The sequence below is a fragment of the Nuphar pumila genome, chromosome 5 (genome assembly GCF_984573655.1).
Source record: "Nuphar pumila chromosome 5, dmNupPumi1.hap1.1, whole genome shotgun sequence".
NCBI classification, from domain to species: Eukaryota; Viridiplantae; Streptophyta; class Magnoliopsida; order Nymphaeales; family Nymphaeaceae; genus Nuphar; species Nuphar pumila.
Genome location: NC_143253.1, coordinates 67015105 through 67032172, shown reverse-complemented (window position 1 = coordinate 67032172; position 17068 = coordinate 67015105). Strand labels below are relative to the sequence as shown.

The 17068-nt window shown below is 40.3% G+C and overlaps 1 protein-coding gene across 1 annotated transcript; it reads right to left on the bottom strand.

Moving 5' to 3' along the window:
• Positions 1 to 4252: 4252 nt before the first annotated feature.
• Positions 4253 to 14672, bottom strand: LOC149837730 (mitochondrial import receptor subunit TOM5 homolog). The gene is made up of 2 exons (XM_090007479.1): positions 14517 to 14672; positions 4253 to 4538 (listed from the first exon to the last, which is right to left on the bottom strand). The coding sequence occupies exons 1-2, from the start codon at positions 14601 to 14603 to the stop codon at positions 4461 to 4463; spliced, it is 165 nt and encodes a 54-aa protein (XP_089863605.1). The 5' UTR covers positions 14604 to 14672; the 3' UTR covers positions 4253 to 4460.
• Between the last annotated feature and the right edge of the window lie 2396 nt (positions 14673 to 17068).

The window sequence follows — 17068 nt, the reverse complement described above, 5'->3', positions numbered from 1 at the left end:
TAGCTTACAAATCGATGTTAACAAACAAAACAATATCTCACAAATTGGTAGTATATTACTACAATTGTAATTTACGATACATTGCATATACTGAGTGAATGGAGGATATCAGATGGGGTAGAGGCCCTTCCTCGAATCTGTAAACAAGCATTCTTGTCAATAGGTCCCAGCATCTTACAAATATCGTTAAGTTTTCAACCATTGAAAGGATAAAATCTACCTGCAATAACAAAATAATGCTTTAATGGCACTTACAATGACATACATTATTCAACGATAGCATGATGACATGGAAAGGTACTCACGATGCCTTAATGGCACTTGTTGGAATGTTTGTGCATCATTGTTTTCTTCCATACTTCCTAACGATAACGAAAAAGAAGAGAAGACTGTAAAAAAAGATTGCCGACAACTGCCCCTATAATGTCCACCAATGATCGAACCAGTCGGTCGTGAACCCGAGAATGTTTTGTAACACAAGGCAGGAAGGAAAAGGTGGCAATATGTTGTAACACAAGCTAAAAACCAAGGTGGGAACCTAGACTTGAGACGACGACAAAGGGTGTGTCGTCAAAGGGAGCTCCTGTTACATCAGATGGTGCAAAACGGAATGTTTGGACTTTGAAGAGTTAACATCATCCTCAACTTTCTGGATGCAGCACATTTTTGTCCTTTTCTCGAACCGTCATTTTTCTTTTTTTGAATGGAGGACATAATTATCCTTTTCTCGAACCATCGTTTCATGGCGAGAATAACAGGAAAGGGTACTTAAGTTTTTGCAACTGCACCGGACTCCGATGCTAAGTGATGCCGACACACACAGGAATATGAGCCCCACGTGCTCATTCGGACCCCCGAACGCGCACTGTAGCAAACTGTGCATCTTCAGGGGAGAACACACAATACCCTCTCCTTTTCCACTTTCAAATGTATCCTAAAGCTCTCCCTTTCTCCTTCTTTAGTCTCCCCATGAGAATCAAAAGGGGATGCGGAAGAGGGTTTGATCCTTGAAAAAGAATCCTAAATCTTTGGGCATGTTCGGCTGCTCCCATAACAATGTGATTTAGAATCTCATGAGATTCTAAATCATTTGATTTGGAGTTTCATGGGAAAATGATTCTCATGTGTGGTTGTTGAGGAAAAAAATTCATACAAATGAGATTCATTTTCTTTTGTTCGGTTATTGAGACATGGATTCATCTTCTCATGTTTTAAAAAATTGAATTATGGATTATATATACACAATTGGATTCATATATCCATTGAATTTAGTAATAAAAAATTAAACTGAATCCAAATATGTTTATTAATCAGATTCAATTTCCTTTACCAATTTTGACTGATCAGAATTTCATCATGATCGTATATCAAATAACAACTGATCCGTTGATACTTTAAGAATTTTGTTTTTTCTCAAAAAAAAAATTTATATGATCTACATAAAATATATATAAATGAATAAAATATACATAATATAAAAGATCAAAAAAGTTTTTTTTATCGTGATAATAGCCGATAATATTGTGATAAAATATTATATTTCAAAATAAGAGGCATTTTGAAATATCACGCATTTTCTCGGCATTATATCGGGCTTTGAAAATCTCGCCTAAAATCCTTTATGCCGGTACTTGTGAGTTGTGACTGTGGCTCAACTTAAACACTAGCACATTCACGAAACCTTATTTTGCTTTTTCTCTGAGAACTCCCAAATTCCCAAAAGAAACTCTAAAGAGATGTGGCGGAGACTATCACCCACATTGCGGTTCCTGCTCAATCCTTCTTCCTCTTCTTTTTGAAAGTTCAGGGTGCAAAATGGTACCACTCTATTGACCAACCACAGAATCACACCCTCTCTGCCGATCCTCAGAAGCCCAAAACTCTCCGGAGGTTGGTTCAGGGCCTATAGCGGTAGTCTGCTGAGCCTCAACGATCTTAGAGACAACAAGGGATCGAGGAAGAAGAAGAAGACGTGGAAGGGGAGGGGGATAGGGTCCGAGAAGGGGAAGACCGCGGGGCGAGGCCATAAGGCGAGGGGGACGATGAAGTCACCCTAGGCGTGTTCAGCGGCTCACGATAAAACTAAGGGCATGCTCAACTGCTCCTAGAACATGTGGTTCAGGGCTTCCTCGAGATCTGCCACGCCACCAACAACTTACTCGCCAAGACCATCGGCGGATCCGCCGCCTGGCATTGTTCCCCCTCCGTCGTGAAATCTTCCTCTACTAGTCATTGCAGACCCATAAGCAACCCGTGAGAATCGAAATCTCACGAGCGCCGATTATTTCGAATCAGAATGATTCAAAATCCTCAATGAATGAAATCTCATGTTCGGAAGAACATTAGATTTCATGGCTTTTAGAATTGCTTTCTCAGGGGACTGAGAAAGCGATTCTGTTGGAATGAACTGAACATGCCCTTCGGTTTTCATGGGGGTTTGTACAAGTTAGGTTTTCACCGATGTTTAGAATTCCAGTTTTTTGTGAATGGGGCTTTTCATTTTTAAGGGATTTTTACTTGTTAGTTGCTGTTATTGTTTGCAATTATGCAAAAAAAATTGGTATATATAGGGAATGGGAACGTCTAACCAAAAGGAAGGTCCACAATCTACAACCAACTACAATTAGTGCTTGAGCATCTATCGCTCAGAGCTCATATATTTGTTCATTATAATTTATTTAGTACGAAATATGCTTTACGTGAAGACTTTACAACATATAGATATGCTTTTAGAAACTCTAAAATCAACCACCCACAATGCATTTAAAATTTTACAATACAAAGCATAGTGGGGCGTTGATTTTAGTGCTATAAAAAATACATCTAAACATCAAAAATTCATAATCCAAAATATGTGTGCTTTAAAAAATACATCAAAAATTCATAATCCAAAATATATCACTCACTAAATAAATGATAAAAATCTAATATGTAAAGTTCAGTTGATGAAAAACTAGAACGGGCAGTCGATTATCATCGAACATAGATTTTGGATCTTCTTTTGGTTAGATGGTCCTATATGCACACACACACACGATTGGACGTAACAATGGATGACCAATCGTTGAACAAACATTGGACGCATCCAAAGCAGTCCAAGACAGCTGCTAAAAGGCCATTTTTGCAAAAATAATGTGTGCACAATCAGCAGTGCGCATTTGTCCAACATAACAGTGGACTCCTTCCCCCCCTCTCTCTATATACAAGCATACACAAATGACTAAAATATCTTTAGTTAATTAATAAAATTACATATAACTCATATATATGGCTTTCTTGAATCCTATCACTAAATTTCTAACCCTAAAGCTTAAAAACGATATTTTTGGCTTTCTTCAGTTATCCTTCCTCCCCTTGGCCTCATCTCAAGGCTTCTGGTGCTGCTCCGCGTGACAACTCAACTCTCTCGGCAGCTCTGCCTCTCTTTCTCTTCTTTCAGAGACACTATAATTTTGGTGAAATGCTGAAACAAAAATGAGGATGGGGATGTAAATTTGAGATGGGGTGTGTGTGGGGGTGGGGGGGAGGTCCAAAGTCTCCCATCATGAGAATGAACCGAGGATGGAGGTCACTATTTTGAGACGGGTGGGGATGAAGACCTTGTCCTCCGCACCCTCCCCAGTCCACTTTGTAATCCCTACTCATATCACCACCTGTAATACATCCACAAAAAGTCACGTTCAATCATTTAAACAAAAATGGCTACAGTGTCATTTTAAGGAGTCAGTTGGACTTGCTGAAGTTACTAATTTAGTCTTACCTATAATACAACTAGAAAAAGTGACAGACATTTGAAAAAAATGATTGAAATATCATTTCAATAAATCAACTGGAGTGGAATGATAAAAAAGTAGCCTAAAGCAGTCATGAGCAATATGCTGAAAACTTAGGCCATTAAACATAATTTTGTCATAAATTAGGTGGTTGCACGTAAAATTACCTTCATATTTATTAGTTTCTTACTGCCCTTGGACAGACCACCTAAATCCCCCTCACCAGTCCCCACAAAAAACAGCCGTATGTAGAACAAAGTGCAGGAAAGACGATCAAAATACGTTTTTCCAGCATCCAAGATTTCAGCAGTTGAGTTGATTCCAAACATTTCAAATACCATTTAACAGAAAAACTCGTTCTAATGTAGTGACAAACAACCACTGTATGGAAGGGCCAGCATGTGAATGAAGAATGTAAAAACAGAAAAAGAAAACGCTTCAGTTTTCTACCAAAAAAACATAAAAGTGAATCAACAATATCACCACAAAAGGGGGAAAAGCCGTGAATTATCTGAGTATCAGTGTGTATTGTGTTATGCACCATAAGATGCACTTACATTTTACAACTATTCAATCCAAACATGGTCCACAAGACGATTAAGAAAACTTTTCGGAAGTTCAGATGTGATTATCAAAAGGAACATGTACCGAGTGGCACATTAGAGACCCACAATTTATTAACCAGCTTCAGACAGCCATGAGATCGCCAAAGTTGCGCATGAGGAATATGGAGCCAGCAAACAATCCAATGGCACGTAACAACCTCTGAAAAAGAAGACAAAATTAGTCTTAATCCTACAAAGAAACCACTTGGCAAGGAGAGATAATTGTGTAAATCCAAGTCTAGAAAGACGGGGTTGAAAGCCCAGTTTTGCCTCCAAATCAGGTTTGCAAACCTGGTTTGATGCCATCCAAACAGTCATAAGCATTTATCACTTCAAACTATGACAAGAACATTGGTAGCAGTAAGATCCAACCAACATCTCCTGCTAATCTAATGCTTCAACAGGATATTAGTTGAAAAGAAACATGGTTTTGCCTATTCAAAATTATGAATGTGTTGAAACTTGAAAGGGCACTGCGGATATGGGCTCTAAGTTTGAGAGATCAAATTCTCTTCATCCAAATTCTTTGCAAAGTTATGAATTCAACACCCAACTGCATATACTGAGTCTTCCTTTTATTGAGAAAATTTCAAATGGCAGATTTAGTAAACTACGTATATGTGGATAACTTGCTGACCAGAACATAGACAATAATTGAATGGGAAACAATCAAGCTAAAATTTTACTCCAGATTGCAGAATCCTTTCAGCTGTGCTTTCAAGATAAATGCTAAAAGGACTTCTGCCAAATAGACATGTAACGTCTTTCCTCTAATGATCCCCAAAATTTTGGAAAGGTGCCAGACCAGCTTTGATCTAATGATGAAGCCCATATAAGAGATGTAAAAATCAAAACATTCCCATTTCCAGTCTTATTCAGGCCTAATTCACCAGGGTAAATCAAAGGACACCATTGCTAAGCACCTAATTAACTTAAACATTCTATCTCTAAATTAATGATCAGAAACCACACTTAGAATCTCCAAATCTCCTTTATGTAATGTTTTTATTATCACATTTCTATATCTATACTACCTGTAAAGGAACACTGAGGGGCATTAGGGAGCCAAAAGTTAGTTGCATCATAACATTTAAAAAATGACAAAAAGAGTGTTTTGGATTGAATGCAATTTATTAAATTTTTGTTTTTGCTTTTTGCTTTTATAGTATTACCCACATGAGGCAACATTTTATAAAGGACAGGGTGAGTGTTGCGGTTCTTATCTAAGTTGGTTGTGGCTTAAACTTTAAATGTATTTTAGTAGAGAGAGAAATTAGGAAAGTTACATGAGATCCTATGGAGAGTGAGAGATTAGCTAGCAAAGCCACTTACATGGGATCTTATGGAAGAGAAATTAGGAATACTACTTAAATGAGGATCCTATGAGGAAGAGAGAGAGAGAGATTTACATGGGATCCTATAGAGAGAAATCAGGAAAGCTACTAAAATGGGATTCTATGAAGAGGTTAAAGAGAGAGACAAAGAGATCCTATGAGGACATTAAAGGGAGAGAGAGAGAGAGAGCTATTTACGTACATGGGATCTTATGGGAGAGAAATTAGGAAAATTACTTAAATGGGATTCTATGAAGAGGTTAAAGAGAGACAAAGAAATCCTATGAGGACATTAGAGAGAGAGAGCTATTTACATGGGATACTATGGGAGAGAGAAATTAAAAAAGCTACTTAAATGTGATTCCATGGAGAGAGAGTAATAGATTTAGCTTTACTCATCATATCTGATCACTGCGTGTGTTTATTTCTCATTTTTTATGTGTGTGCATAAGCCTGATCGCGAGGATGGACCATTTTCTAGTAAGAAATAAGAGACAAGCCAATAGCCAGCTAGTGCACCTCAGTCATAACTGTTTCCCCTAGGTCAAGGCATCAGCCCCAATGTGATAAGGAATGGTCAACTCAAAATCCATTCCAACATCTCCAACCCAGGAGACGAATAACACAGGTTAACTAAGAAGCAAGAGAATCAAATAATTTAAGACAAACAGATTTTGAAGGTGGTAGCAAATATAGAGCAGCCAAGTAAACAAGGTTTCACACAGTTCTCAATCTGTTTAGTGGCATACAGTCATAGTGACAATTCTCGCGAAAATATCGCAAGAAATTACTTGAAAGTTAAAAACAGTAATTTCATTTTCAATTTCTCACGAGTTTTTCATCAAAAACATAAATATCATGTTTTAAACACGATATTTATGTTTTCATTAGCTATTTATCGTGAAAAAACCATGTGGTTTTTATTTTTAAATATTTTTATGTATGTTTCCTTATAAAAATCTATTTTTTTATTTTTAATTTATTTTTTAGTGCCAAGATTTTGCAGAAAAAAACACAAGAATTTCAAAAAAATCAAAATTTTGCGGGTTTTTGGCTGCCAATATTTTGCCGTTTTTAACTTTTGTCACTATGCATACAGTAAAAGCATGCATCAAATTAAAGAAGGTAAACTGTCCAATCCAATGCAGAAAACCGTTCAACATGTCTATTGAGGAGCAATCTCATTCAGGACAACTATTAGCCCGACTCCAACAGTTATTCCGATCCAAAGTTACCTTCACCCTCCTAGCAAGCAATGACATTGACGCCACAAGAAACACGCCCTAGCTCCAAACCAAAGAGGATGTGTGTGTGTGTGTAACAGGAGAAACCCTTAAATATGCAATTAATTTTATATCTTAGAAAGGAATGCTTGAACCCGATCAGCAGCTTGATTAGAAGTTGCAAATTGCAATACAGTTCTAAATCACCATTACCAGTCTAGCACAAAACACAAAGCCATACAAGGTGCGAGAGTGTTACAACCAGAGTTACCAGTCGAGGAAGCGGGAGCGGGAAGCGAGGCACTTTCAAAAATTTAAGAAGCGGGGAAGCGTGGGACCACTTAGAAGAAAATTTCAAACCGTCTCGGAAGCGACCTAGGAAGCGAACCGGAAGCGAGGGGGAAGCGAAAAAAATGAAAAAAATGGGGAAGCGAGGGGGAAGCGCGCTTCCCAAAAAAGAGGGATGCTTCCCCCTCACGCTTTGGAAGCGCGCTTCCCCTTTTACCTAGGCGCTTTCGGTAACTCTAGTTACAACCAACACAATATGCAATACACAAAGACCATAAAGGCTTGAGAATAACACAACGGATTTGATAACATGCACTTACTCTATGAAGGATCTGAATCGAGGTGTGCGCAAAAAAAGAGAAACAGTGAAGAGAACGAAAGAGTTCTCGTAAACGGCCTGCGTCAAGGGGGATAACGCACATGGATTTTCTCGCTTATCTTGTGCACAAGTGTTGGGCTCTTACAGCCTCCCTTGGAGTAGCTGTTACCTTCCCAGCATAACAAACACCGAGTTATGGGTCCTCCACATTCTGCAACTGACCAATGAATGTGGAATTGTAACTACCCATAACCCACTAATTAAGCCTACTTAATTCATGCGTGAGACCCTATGGCTACAGGAGAACTGGATCCAGTTCTCATACTGAATTCAATTTTTGGATTCAACATCTCCCACTTGGTCATACGAGACGAACACCTACATTGTATCATGACCGGTGCATTATGTATTGCACTCATAACTATATGACAACATGAGGTTTTACATATGTTAATTGGATTTATCCTTCACGATATATCTCTATCATGAGGCTATTAACAAACTAGGTTATTTTTCCATCAACAACAACAACTACGCCTTCATCCCAAAACAATTGGGGTCGGTGATATGAACCAAAAAAGAAAATCATTCTGGGTCTTCCACATGAATCCTTCTCCTCCAATCATTTCTATCCAATGCCATGTCCTCGGTGAGGTTCAAAGCATTCATATCATTTCCTATTTTTCCATCATGTCATAAATTTTATTATAACTTTTAATGTGTAACAATTTATTTCAAGTATTCACCATTCACTGCATACTAAGTCAGGAAGTCCATAGATCTAAAGAAGAAAAAAAAGTGAATACATTATAATGTGGGTCTCACGTAGTCATGGAGTTATTGTGGCTCTTCCATGACCATACCATAATCATGCACACTAGTAGAATACTATAGAATTTATTAATTCATAAATCCATGAATTGTGCCAAAACATAACAAATACTCCCACTTTTCAAAACTTTCACCATAGTTTATACTCCCACTTTCCACGTGAATTATAATATGTTGATCACCACCTGATCATTTTAGATCAGTATATCCATATCCAAATAGTCATAAATGTGACTGACCAACATCATTTAGCATTTCATGTATAATTTTCTAAAGCACGAAAACAAAGTATCTCTTCATGCATTTATACAAGCATACCATAAGGAGCATTATTTATAATGATTATTTATTATCATATACAAATAAATATTCTCGCATGCACGTGTAAAATTATAATTCAGCTCCCACTATTGCATTGCATTTAAGTAATATTTGCATTAAGCCATGACATCATAAAGTTTTACATACATTAGCTGAACTTTTTCTTCATGATATATCATCATCACGAGGATATTCACAGACTAGGTTGAATTTTCATAATGAAGTAAAGCACAAATCTCTATATCAAAATTCAATTTAGATATGCACCAGATCCATATCCAATGGGAGTTATCTAATTATCATTTGGATATGCCAAACATGATAAGCCAATTCCAACGCCACAAGCTTGAACATTTAAGTTCAAATCCATTACAAGATCCACTAATATATATATATATATATATATATATATATATATATATATATATATATATATATATATATTGGATTTGTAGGAGTCCATATCCAAATCCGACTTGAGATGTTATCTATGAAGTCCAACACGATCCATATTAAAATGGATCAACATACAAGCTTAAATAAAACCATGGATCATACAGGATTTGAACATAATCCAAATCTATATCCATAACCATATGTTTCAAATGCAAATAGATCCGCATTACACATCCAGCATTCTACTTCTCTTGATCTATACGGGTCAAACAAAAACCCACACAAAATATGTCATTATTAGGTCCAAATATTTGGCCTAATACTATTCAGATTCAATATAAAACTTGAATCAAATTTAGATCCATACAATATATCTGACAATATATACATATACATATATATATTTGTTTCTGGATCAAATCCGGATTCATATCCCATATCCAGGCATTATATTTATCCAGATCCAATCATAAATCTTGGATCAACTCTAGATCCATATCCCATATAGGGTAATTTAAAATTATCTGGATCCATCACAAAACTGGATCAAAACTAAATTCATATCCCATATCCAGGTATTCGGACACAACACTAGATCCGTTCAAGTTCAACAAGATCCAATAACATTTTCTGGATCCAAAACTAACTCAACTGGATTTATACCCAATCAATTTAAACTATCTAGATCCATGCATATTCAACCACACCCAATATCGCTTTATTGGATCAAACTAGGTCTATGTCACCTTACTAGGTCCGAAACATTTGATTCAATACCAATCAGATCCAATATTGACCCAAACAACAGTTCCAATGGGTCCTATTCTAATACAAGTTGACCCATCATAAAAATTGGATCAATATAAATCCATAACGGATCAAGACAGCATCCACACCGCAAAAGCAAAGGATTATTCTCCCTTAGATCCAGAAAGTACCTAGCATGCTACTATTTGAATCCATCATAAAACTGGATGAAAAACTAGATCCATACAATAAAAAAAATGCAAAGAGGTACGATTGAAGGCACACCTACACATATAGAGCAATTATAGCAATGAATAATTTTTGGATCCCATCAAGCTAATCTGGATCTAAACTTACTCTCAATTCGGATCATAATTAGATCCAAAACATGTCTTGCCAAAATAAAACATTGTGAGGTTTTCAACAACTTAAAATAACTTTTCTGCAAAGTTTGAAAAGTTAAAAGACTGTTCTAGAATAACACAATAAATTGAAACCTGTTTATAAAAACAGAACTTGCAACACTGTCTCGGTTATTTACCAGAGGACAGGACCTTTCCTGAAATTTAGCAAAATAATAGGGTCACAATTCAAAAAATATAGGGGCACATGAGTAATTAACCTGAAGTAATAGGGGCAACTCTATAATCTTACTCAATAGAAGGATATTACCAAAAAAGACAGAGGTAAATTTTGAATTCAAGTTTAATAGAGAGGAATTTTCGTAAAACCTTAAAGGTAATATGATAATTGAATAAAATTACCAAATAGGGCAGGTAATAATTAAGCCATTAGAGAGAAATTTAAAAAAAAATGAGAAGGGCATTTGAATAATTTTACCTTAAAAGTAAAAAAAAACTTCTCAACCCTTCTTCTTCCCCTTTTTTTATCTCTATTTTTTTTTGTTTTCTTTCCTCTACAACAACAACAACAACTACGCCTTCATCCCAAAACAATTGGGGTCGGCGATATGAACCAAAAAAGAAAATCATTCTGGGTCTTCCACATGAATCCTTCTCCTTTAATCATTTCTATCCAATGCCATGTCCTCAGTGAGGTTCAAAGCATTCATATCCTTTCCTATCATCTCCATCCAAGTCTTCTTAGGCCTACCCCGACCTCTTTTAACAAATATATTTTCCCATTTCTCCATCCTTCTAACTAGAGCATCATTAGGCCTTCGCCGAATATGTCTAAACCACTGTAAACGATTCTCTCTCATCTTATTTTCAATGGATGCAACGCCTACCTTCTTATGTATCTCTTCGTTTTGAATCTAATTTTCATTTCCTCTCTCTCTTGTTTTTTTTCTTACCTTTCACCCGTAAAAGGGGCCCTCGATTAGGGTTACCTTTTTTACCAAAGGGAAGCGGTAGTGGGCAGTTGCTGCCCCACTTCCTTCGTGGCCGCCCACTGTGGTTTTTGGTGCAACCGCCGGCGAGATCTCCATCATCTCCTCCAGAAGGTTCGTTGTCCCTGACACCGGCAGCAAGGAGGCGTCAGGCTTCACGACTGCCTCAATCTTGGTGAGCTGCCTCTGTGACGGAGTAGATGATGAGGCCGACATCAGCGTCGCATAGGATCGCCAACTCCTTTGCCTTCATCAGCAAGTCGTTCCTCCTCTTCGTGAACATCACCTGCCGACTCGCTGAATTATCGAGATCCTCCTGAACACGATCTTCCCCCTTTTCGTCATGGGTCTCCGAAATCATGCCCATCTACAGGTCGAGGAGGCTGCCCTTCCTCCCCTGCCCAACAAGAACCAGGCAACGCTCGCCCTGTGAAATCCATCTTTATCTGGCAAGAAGACGCAAAACAGGTCGGTCTTCACCCAAAGAAGAAACCCCAATTTAGACTTCCGACGTCCTGTGGAGATCCTTGCCTTGTGGGGGTTAGCGATCTCCGCCTCTCAGCACACTGGCGATCTCTGTCAGGTTCCCCTTTCACGGTTGCATCCTCCTCTCTGACACTTCAATCTCCTTGAGTGACTCTGTCTTGACGAAGAGATCGACCATGAGCGAAACGTTGAACGTCTCCATCACCCTCATCCTCTCGTCGACCTCCCTGGCTAGGAACCCCTAATCCTCTGATCCCGATGACATCACGTGCCAGATCGGTGTAAACATGCTCGAACCCGAGAAGGCTGGGCTCGGCACATCTCTGGCTGAGCCGAAAGGCAACATCATCAATCCGGCTGAGGCTCTTGAGCTTCTCAGTGCGGGAGAGGCCGAGGAGGAAGAACTCATCTCGGGAGATGAGCGAGGTGACACCGGGGAACTGCATGGTCTCCGACTGGAGGCACGAGGACCTCGTGCTCAATGCCACTGCGATGGGTGGCGCTTCCTCTGCAGAGTCTTCAGTCGACGAGACACCTCCGACAGGCTAGCTCCTGCTTCCATCGGAGATCCTCGCTCAGTTGTCGCCCTTCTCTTCGGGGTGGATGTCGATAACTATGCTCTCATCTTTGCCAGACTTCGCCACCGTCGGTGTCTCCCCTTATGGAACTCCCTCATCCGGGAGCTCTCTTTGGGCCAACACCCACATAGGTGCCTCCTGGTCTTCGCACAGTTGTTGGACGGTTGCGAACCTCTGAACGACTTCACCCTCTCGCTCGTCCTCTCGTTCTGCGCGAGAGTTGGGGCAGTTTCGAAGGGTACCCAGATTCATTCCTACATTTTGAAGGTCGATGGAGGTAGAAAATCCTGGACACTATGTCACACGGACTCGGCTAAGGAGGTGCCGCACCCGAGTCGACACGCCCCGACACGGGTGCGGACTCGGGTGCGGCTTCGGACTCGGCCCGGACTCGGTCAATGCCGAGTCGGACTCAGTCAACGAGTCCAGGCTGAGTCCGTCCACATTTTGGACTCGGTCAACTTTGACCGAGTCCAAAAATGTCCCTAAAAAACCAATTTTTTATATTTTTTATTTAAAAATATATATATATAAAAAGGCACAGTGTTGTGACAGTGCTGCAGTCACAGACTGTCTGTGACTGTGCACAGTCTGTGTAGTGTGCACACAGACTGTGCACAGTCTGTGACTGTGTGACTGTGCACAGTCAGAGTGCTGTGGACTGTGCACAGTCACAGTCTGTGACTGTGCACAGTCACAGTGCTGTGGACTGTGCACAGTCACACAGACTGTGTTGTGGCATTTTAAAAATAAAATAAAATTATATATATATATATATATATATATATATTTTGCCGAGTCCCCGTTTCCAAAAATTTTAAAATTGTGACCCGTGTCGCACCCGCACCCGCACCCGTGTGACATAGCCTGGACATGATCTTGGCGACCTCCAGGGAGAGTATTCTGACGGGCTTCGGCGGGTCCTCAGGCCGAAGGAGGTAGCTTCGATCCTTCTTCTGGTGTTTCTTCTGTCGGTCGAAGGCCTGGCTGCCCACCTGGCTCGGGTAGTTCGCCACCTGCTCCACCGACAAATCGGTAAAGGAGGGTTCTCTTTCGACCCCCCTTTTTTTTCTTCGCTTCTTTTTTTTTAACACTGGCATGACCACCCGACGCAGGCATTGATGCCTGACATGGGGTCTCGTTTGACTCTGAGTCCAGGGGTCTCCTTTGTGGCTGACAGAGGCGACCACTTGACGGAGACCCTGGCTCCGGAGTAACCCCAACACTAACGCAGGGCTTTCCCTCTTCTACAACTGATACCCTCGGGCTGCATCGCCTCCTGGCTGTTCCTAGTTTTTTGGCAAGGGGAGTTCAAACGACACCCATATAACGATTGTGCACACTACATACTGGCACTGATACACTGAAGGATCTGAATCGAGTTGTGCGCAAAGAAAGAGGAACAGGGAAGAGGATGCAAGAGTTTCGGTAAACGGCCTGCGTCAAGGGAGATAACACACATGGGTTTTCTCGCTTATCTTGTGCGCAAGTGCTGGGTTCTTATAGCCTCCCTTGGAGTAGTCATTACCTTCCCAGCATAACAAACACCGAGTTATGGGCCCTCCACATTCTTTAACTGACCAATGAATGTGGAGTTATAACCACCCATACTAATTCATGCGTGAGACCCTATGGCCACAGGAGAACTCTGGATCCTACTGGATCCAACACTCTAAACTTCCTTTTTTGAATTAAATATTGTGCAATTAGAGAATGCAGAACATGCAATTGAAGGCAGAACCATTTCATAGGCATGCTACATTTGTATTGAGTTAAGGAAGAGACTATAGTTTCACAAGAAATTGGCTCAGTCACAAGCTCGAACGTGATCCTGAACAAACGATAACCAATATAACAATAGCCCCAAATCCATACCAATCTAAAGGATAAAAACCATCTTCTTCGAACCACAATAAATTGATAACCGGATGCCTGAAATAATACGGGCATCGTCCACTCTATTGAATCCGCAATTGGGTGATCATAGAAAACAAGCAATTCTACGATCTACTCATTCTGAAGCCTGAAATCAATAACCCAAAAGTGAAAGCTCCGACTGCATGAGATTTATAATTCCTAAATGCGATCCTGAGATCCACTTTTGATCGATACCGATCAAAATCACGCGGATAAGTTAGAGAAACGAGAAGAACTCAAACCGGGTGAGAAAAAACGGCAAAGGAAAAACTGAGATCATATCGCGATGTCTCCGAATCAAAGAAAAGGACGGAAAGAAAAAAACAAAGCGGGGAAGAGGAACCAACCATATTCAACGCATATTTCTCTTCGTCATGGATCTGGGAATTCAGGAATTCCTTCATCTTTTCCACTGACACCGCGGGAACCGCCATTGATGGAGGATCTGGAGCTCGAGAGACGAATTTCTAGGGTTTTATTGGAGAAGAAATTCTAGGGCTTTAGGAGGGAATTAGCGAAGGAAAAACCCTTCTATTTTATACGGTTCGATAAATTACGAAAACACCCTCAATATTCTGTTCGTCGTGAGGCGACCTACGTGAGGGCAAATTGGACCTCATGTGTGGGTCCAGCATGGTTCCCGACCGGATAGTGGATAATGGATCGGATTTCGTTTCAACCCCTGATCCGAATTTCATAAGTTTTTCTCGAATGTAGTAATCGATCGGGTTTGGGTTTACGTGATGTGACTTTTGGATCCGATTTCACGTACTCAATATAACCAGACTGGAGTTGTCCATGGGTAATAAGGTCGTACCAGGTACCCGTCTCAACCCAGACTCGAATTCTCAGACATGAGCCCAAAAAGTGTCGACCTGAACATTATTCGAAACCTGACCCAAGTAATACGTGAGTTGGGTTCGAGTTATGATTTTTTTTTCATATATCCAACCTGACCAGACTTGACCCAAGTATTTTGCACATGTATATTTAGTGAAAGTAAATGCGTTGTTTGAGAACGAGCAGTCTAAGGTGGTTGGGGAAGGAACTGTAGAATCCACAAATTTTGTAAATTTGGTACTTTCTACCTGCTTGTGTGGGGGACCGGCACTTTAATGGTATTGTTGGGAAGTGTCAATATAAATTAATTGCTAAATAAAACTAGAGAATAAGCACATATGGAAAAGAGAAGCCTAGGTATTCACTAGCTATATAGATGGTTTATAGCGAATTTTAGTAGCTCTGTATTCTGTATTCTGGTTTACAAACTCATCTTTTATATAAGATAACAAGATAATCTCTTCTTAAAGAAAGGAAGGTGATAGCAGCATTTATATTTTGCTTAAATATGCATAGTGTGGGCTTACATTCACATATTATATGTAGTTTATGATTTAGGCCCTCTTTACCTGATCTAATTTGGTTGGGTCATATGAAATCTCACATGGGTGTAGTGTGATGATGTAAAGAGACCTCTTATGTTTTTTTCTGTCAATTTTCAATTTTATGATGGGCTGAATTGAAAATAGACTCTCAAGTGATTACAATTAGGTTATGATCCCCAAACTTTATATAGTGGCCTTCTCTTAAGGCTCCCTATCTATAACAAGAGAAATTAGTTTCTCTTATAAGATTTAGAGAAAAGAAAAGGATCACATATACAGGTTCTGAAAGATCATACCCGTCAAAGATCTACCAGAGCACCAATGAATTTAGGTACGCTTTCGCATTGAGATTTGGTTTATATTTTGCTTTCAACAATTTAGCACAAACATGTTTGACGATCCTTTTAGTTTTTCGGTAGATTCTAAATCTAACAATTGTTATCAGAGCAACATGTTCCTGATGAATCATTAAAATATTTGATTTATATATATTTTTTGTTCTCGTTGGCGGCAACGATCCATCATGATCAAATTTGGGGTATGAAAGTAAAAGGGCCAATTGATCTTTTCTTATGTCATTTGGTTTTGCCTGAATCCAAGAAGGGTTGATCGGCCCTCCCCTTAGGGTTCTGCAGATGAACGAGAGGGCCAATCAACCCTTTCTCTTGTATGTGCCGGATCACCGCCAGCTGGATGAAAGGGGATTACCCCTGTTGAGGTTGTTGTCGGGCAGGGTCGTAAGGTCGTTCCCTTCTCTTGTTGATCGAACTGAAGGGCCGTTTGGCCCTTCCTTGTTTTCCTTTTGGGTTGGCCAGATGACGTGCGACAGAGGGATCCCTATTTTTTAGACCGACGAACAGAGGTAGGGCGCCCTCTCTTCTTTTGTTGTTAGACGGCGGGCAAGTGCGTTTCTGATGGCTGGATGAAAGGGGGTTTCCAATTCTTTTTGGATCGTCGGTCGTAGGGAGATGGGGCGTCGTTCGGATCGCCAGCCAATGCAGCATGTCACATTCTTTTTGCCATATCGATCGAGACTCGATCGACCAGTCGATGACCGATGGTGACCTAGGGCATACGGCTCGCCCCATGCCACCGTCGATGACTTTTTAGGGTCGATCATGATCGGCGATGGTGTGTGGGGCATCCATCTCACCCCAGCCACAATCGCTGAGTTCCTCAAGGCCGGCGACAACCTTTGATCACCTTTGTTCCGACCATGGCAGTCGGGTCGGTTCGGCTTCCAAACCGATCCAACGACCGAACAAATTGCAGTCTTCACCGGTTCAGCGTTGCACAGGGCTGACTCGGGTTTGAGCTGATACAAAGATCCAAATCGATTCAGCGCCCATTAGCCGATTCATTTGGGTCGGGCGGTTCAATTGTTGGCTGGGCCGGTTTGGCCATCTGTGCTCCGACAGTTCGACCATCGATCCAGGGTCGATTTGGTGCCCATTCGGCCAAGCCAGAGCAGTTCGGCCATTGGATCTGGGCCGATCCAGCGCTTTCTTTAGTAT

Excerpts from the sequence above, each read along its gene's own strand:
- LOC149837730 (XM_090007479.1), bottom strand. The coding sequence starts at position 14,603 with ATGGCGGTTCCCGCGGTGTCAGTGGAAAAGATGAAGGAATTCCTGAAT. Across the intron at positions 4,539-14,516 it reads AGAAATATGCGTTGAATATG|AGGTTGTTACGTGCCATTGG; the intron begins GTTGGTTCCTCT and ends CTTCTTTTTCAG.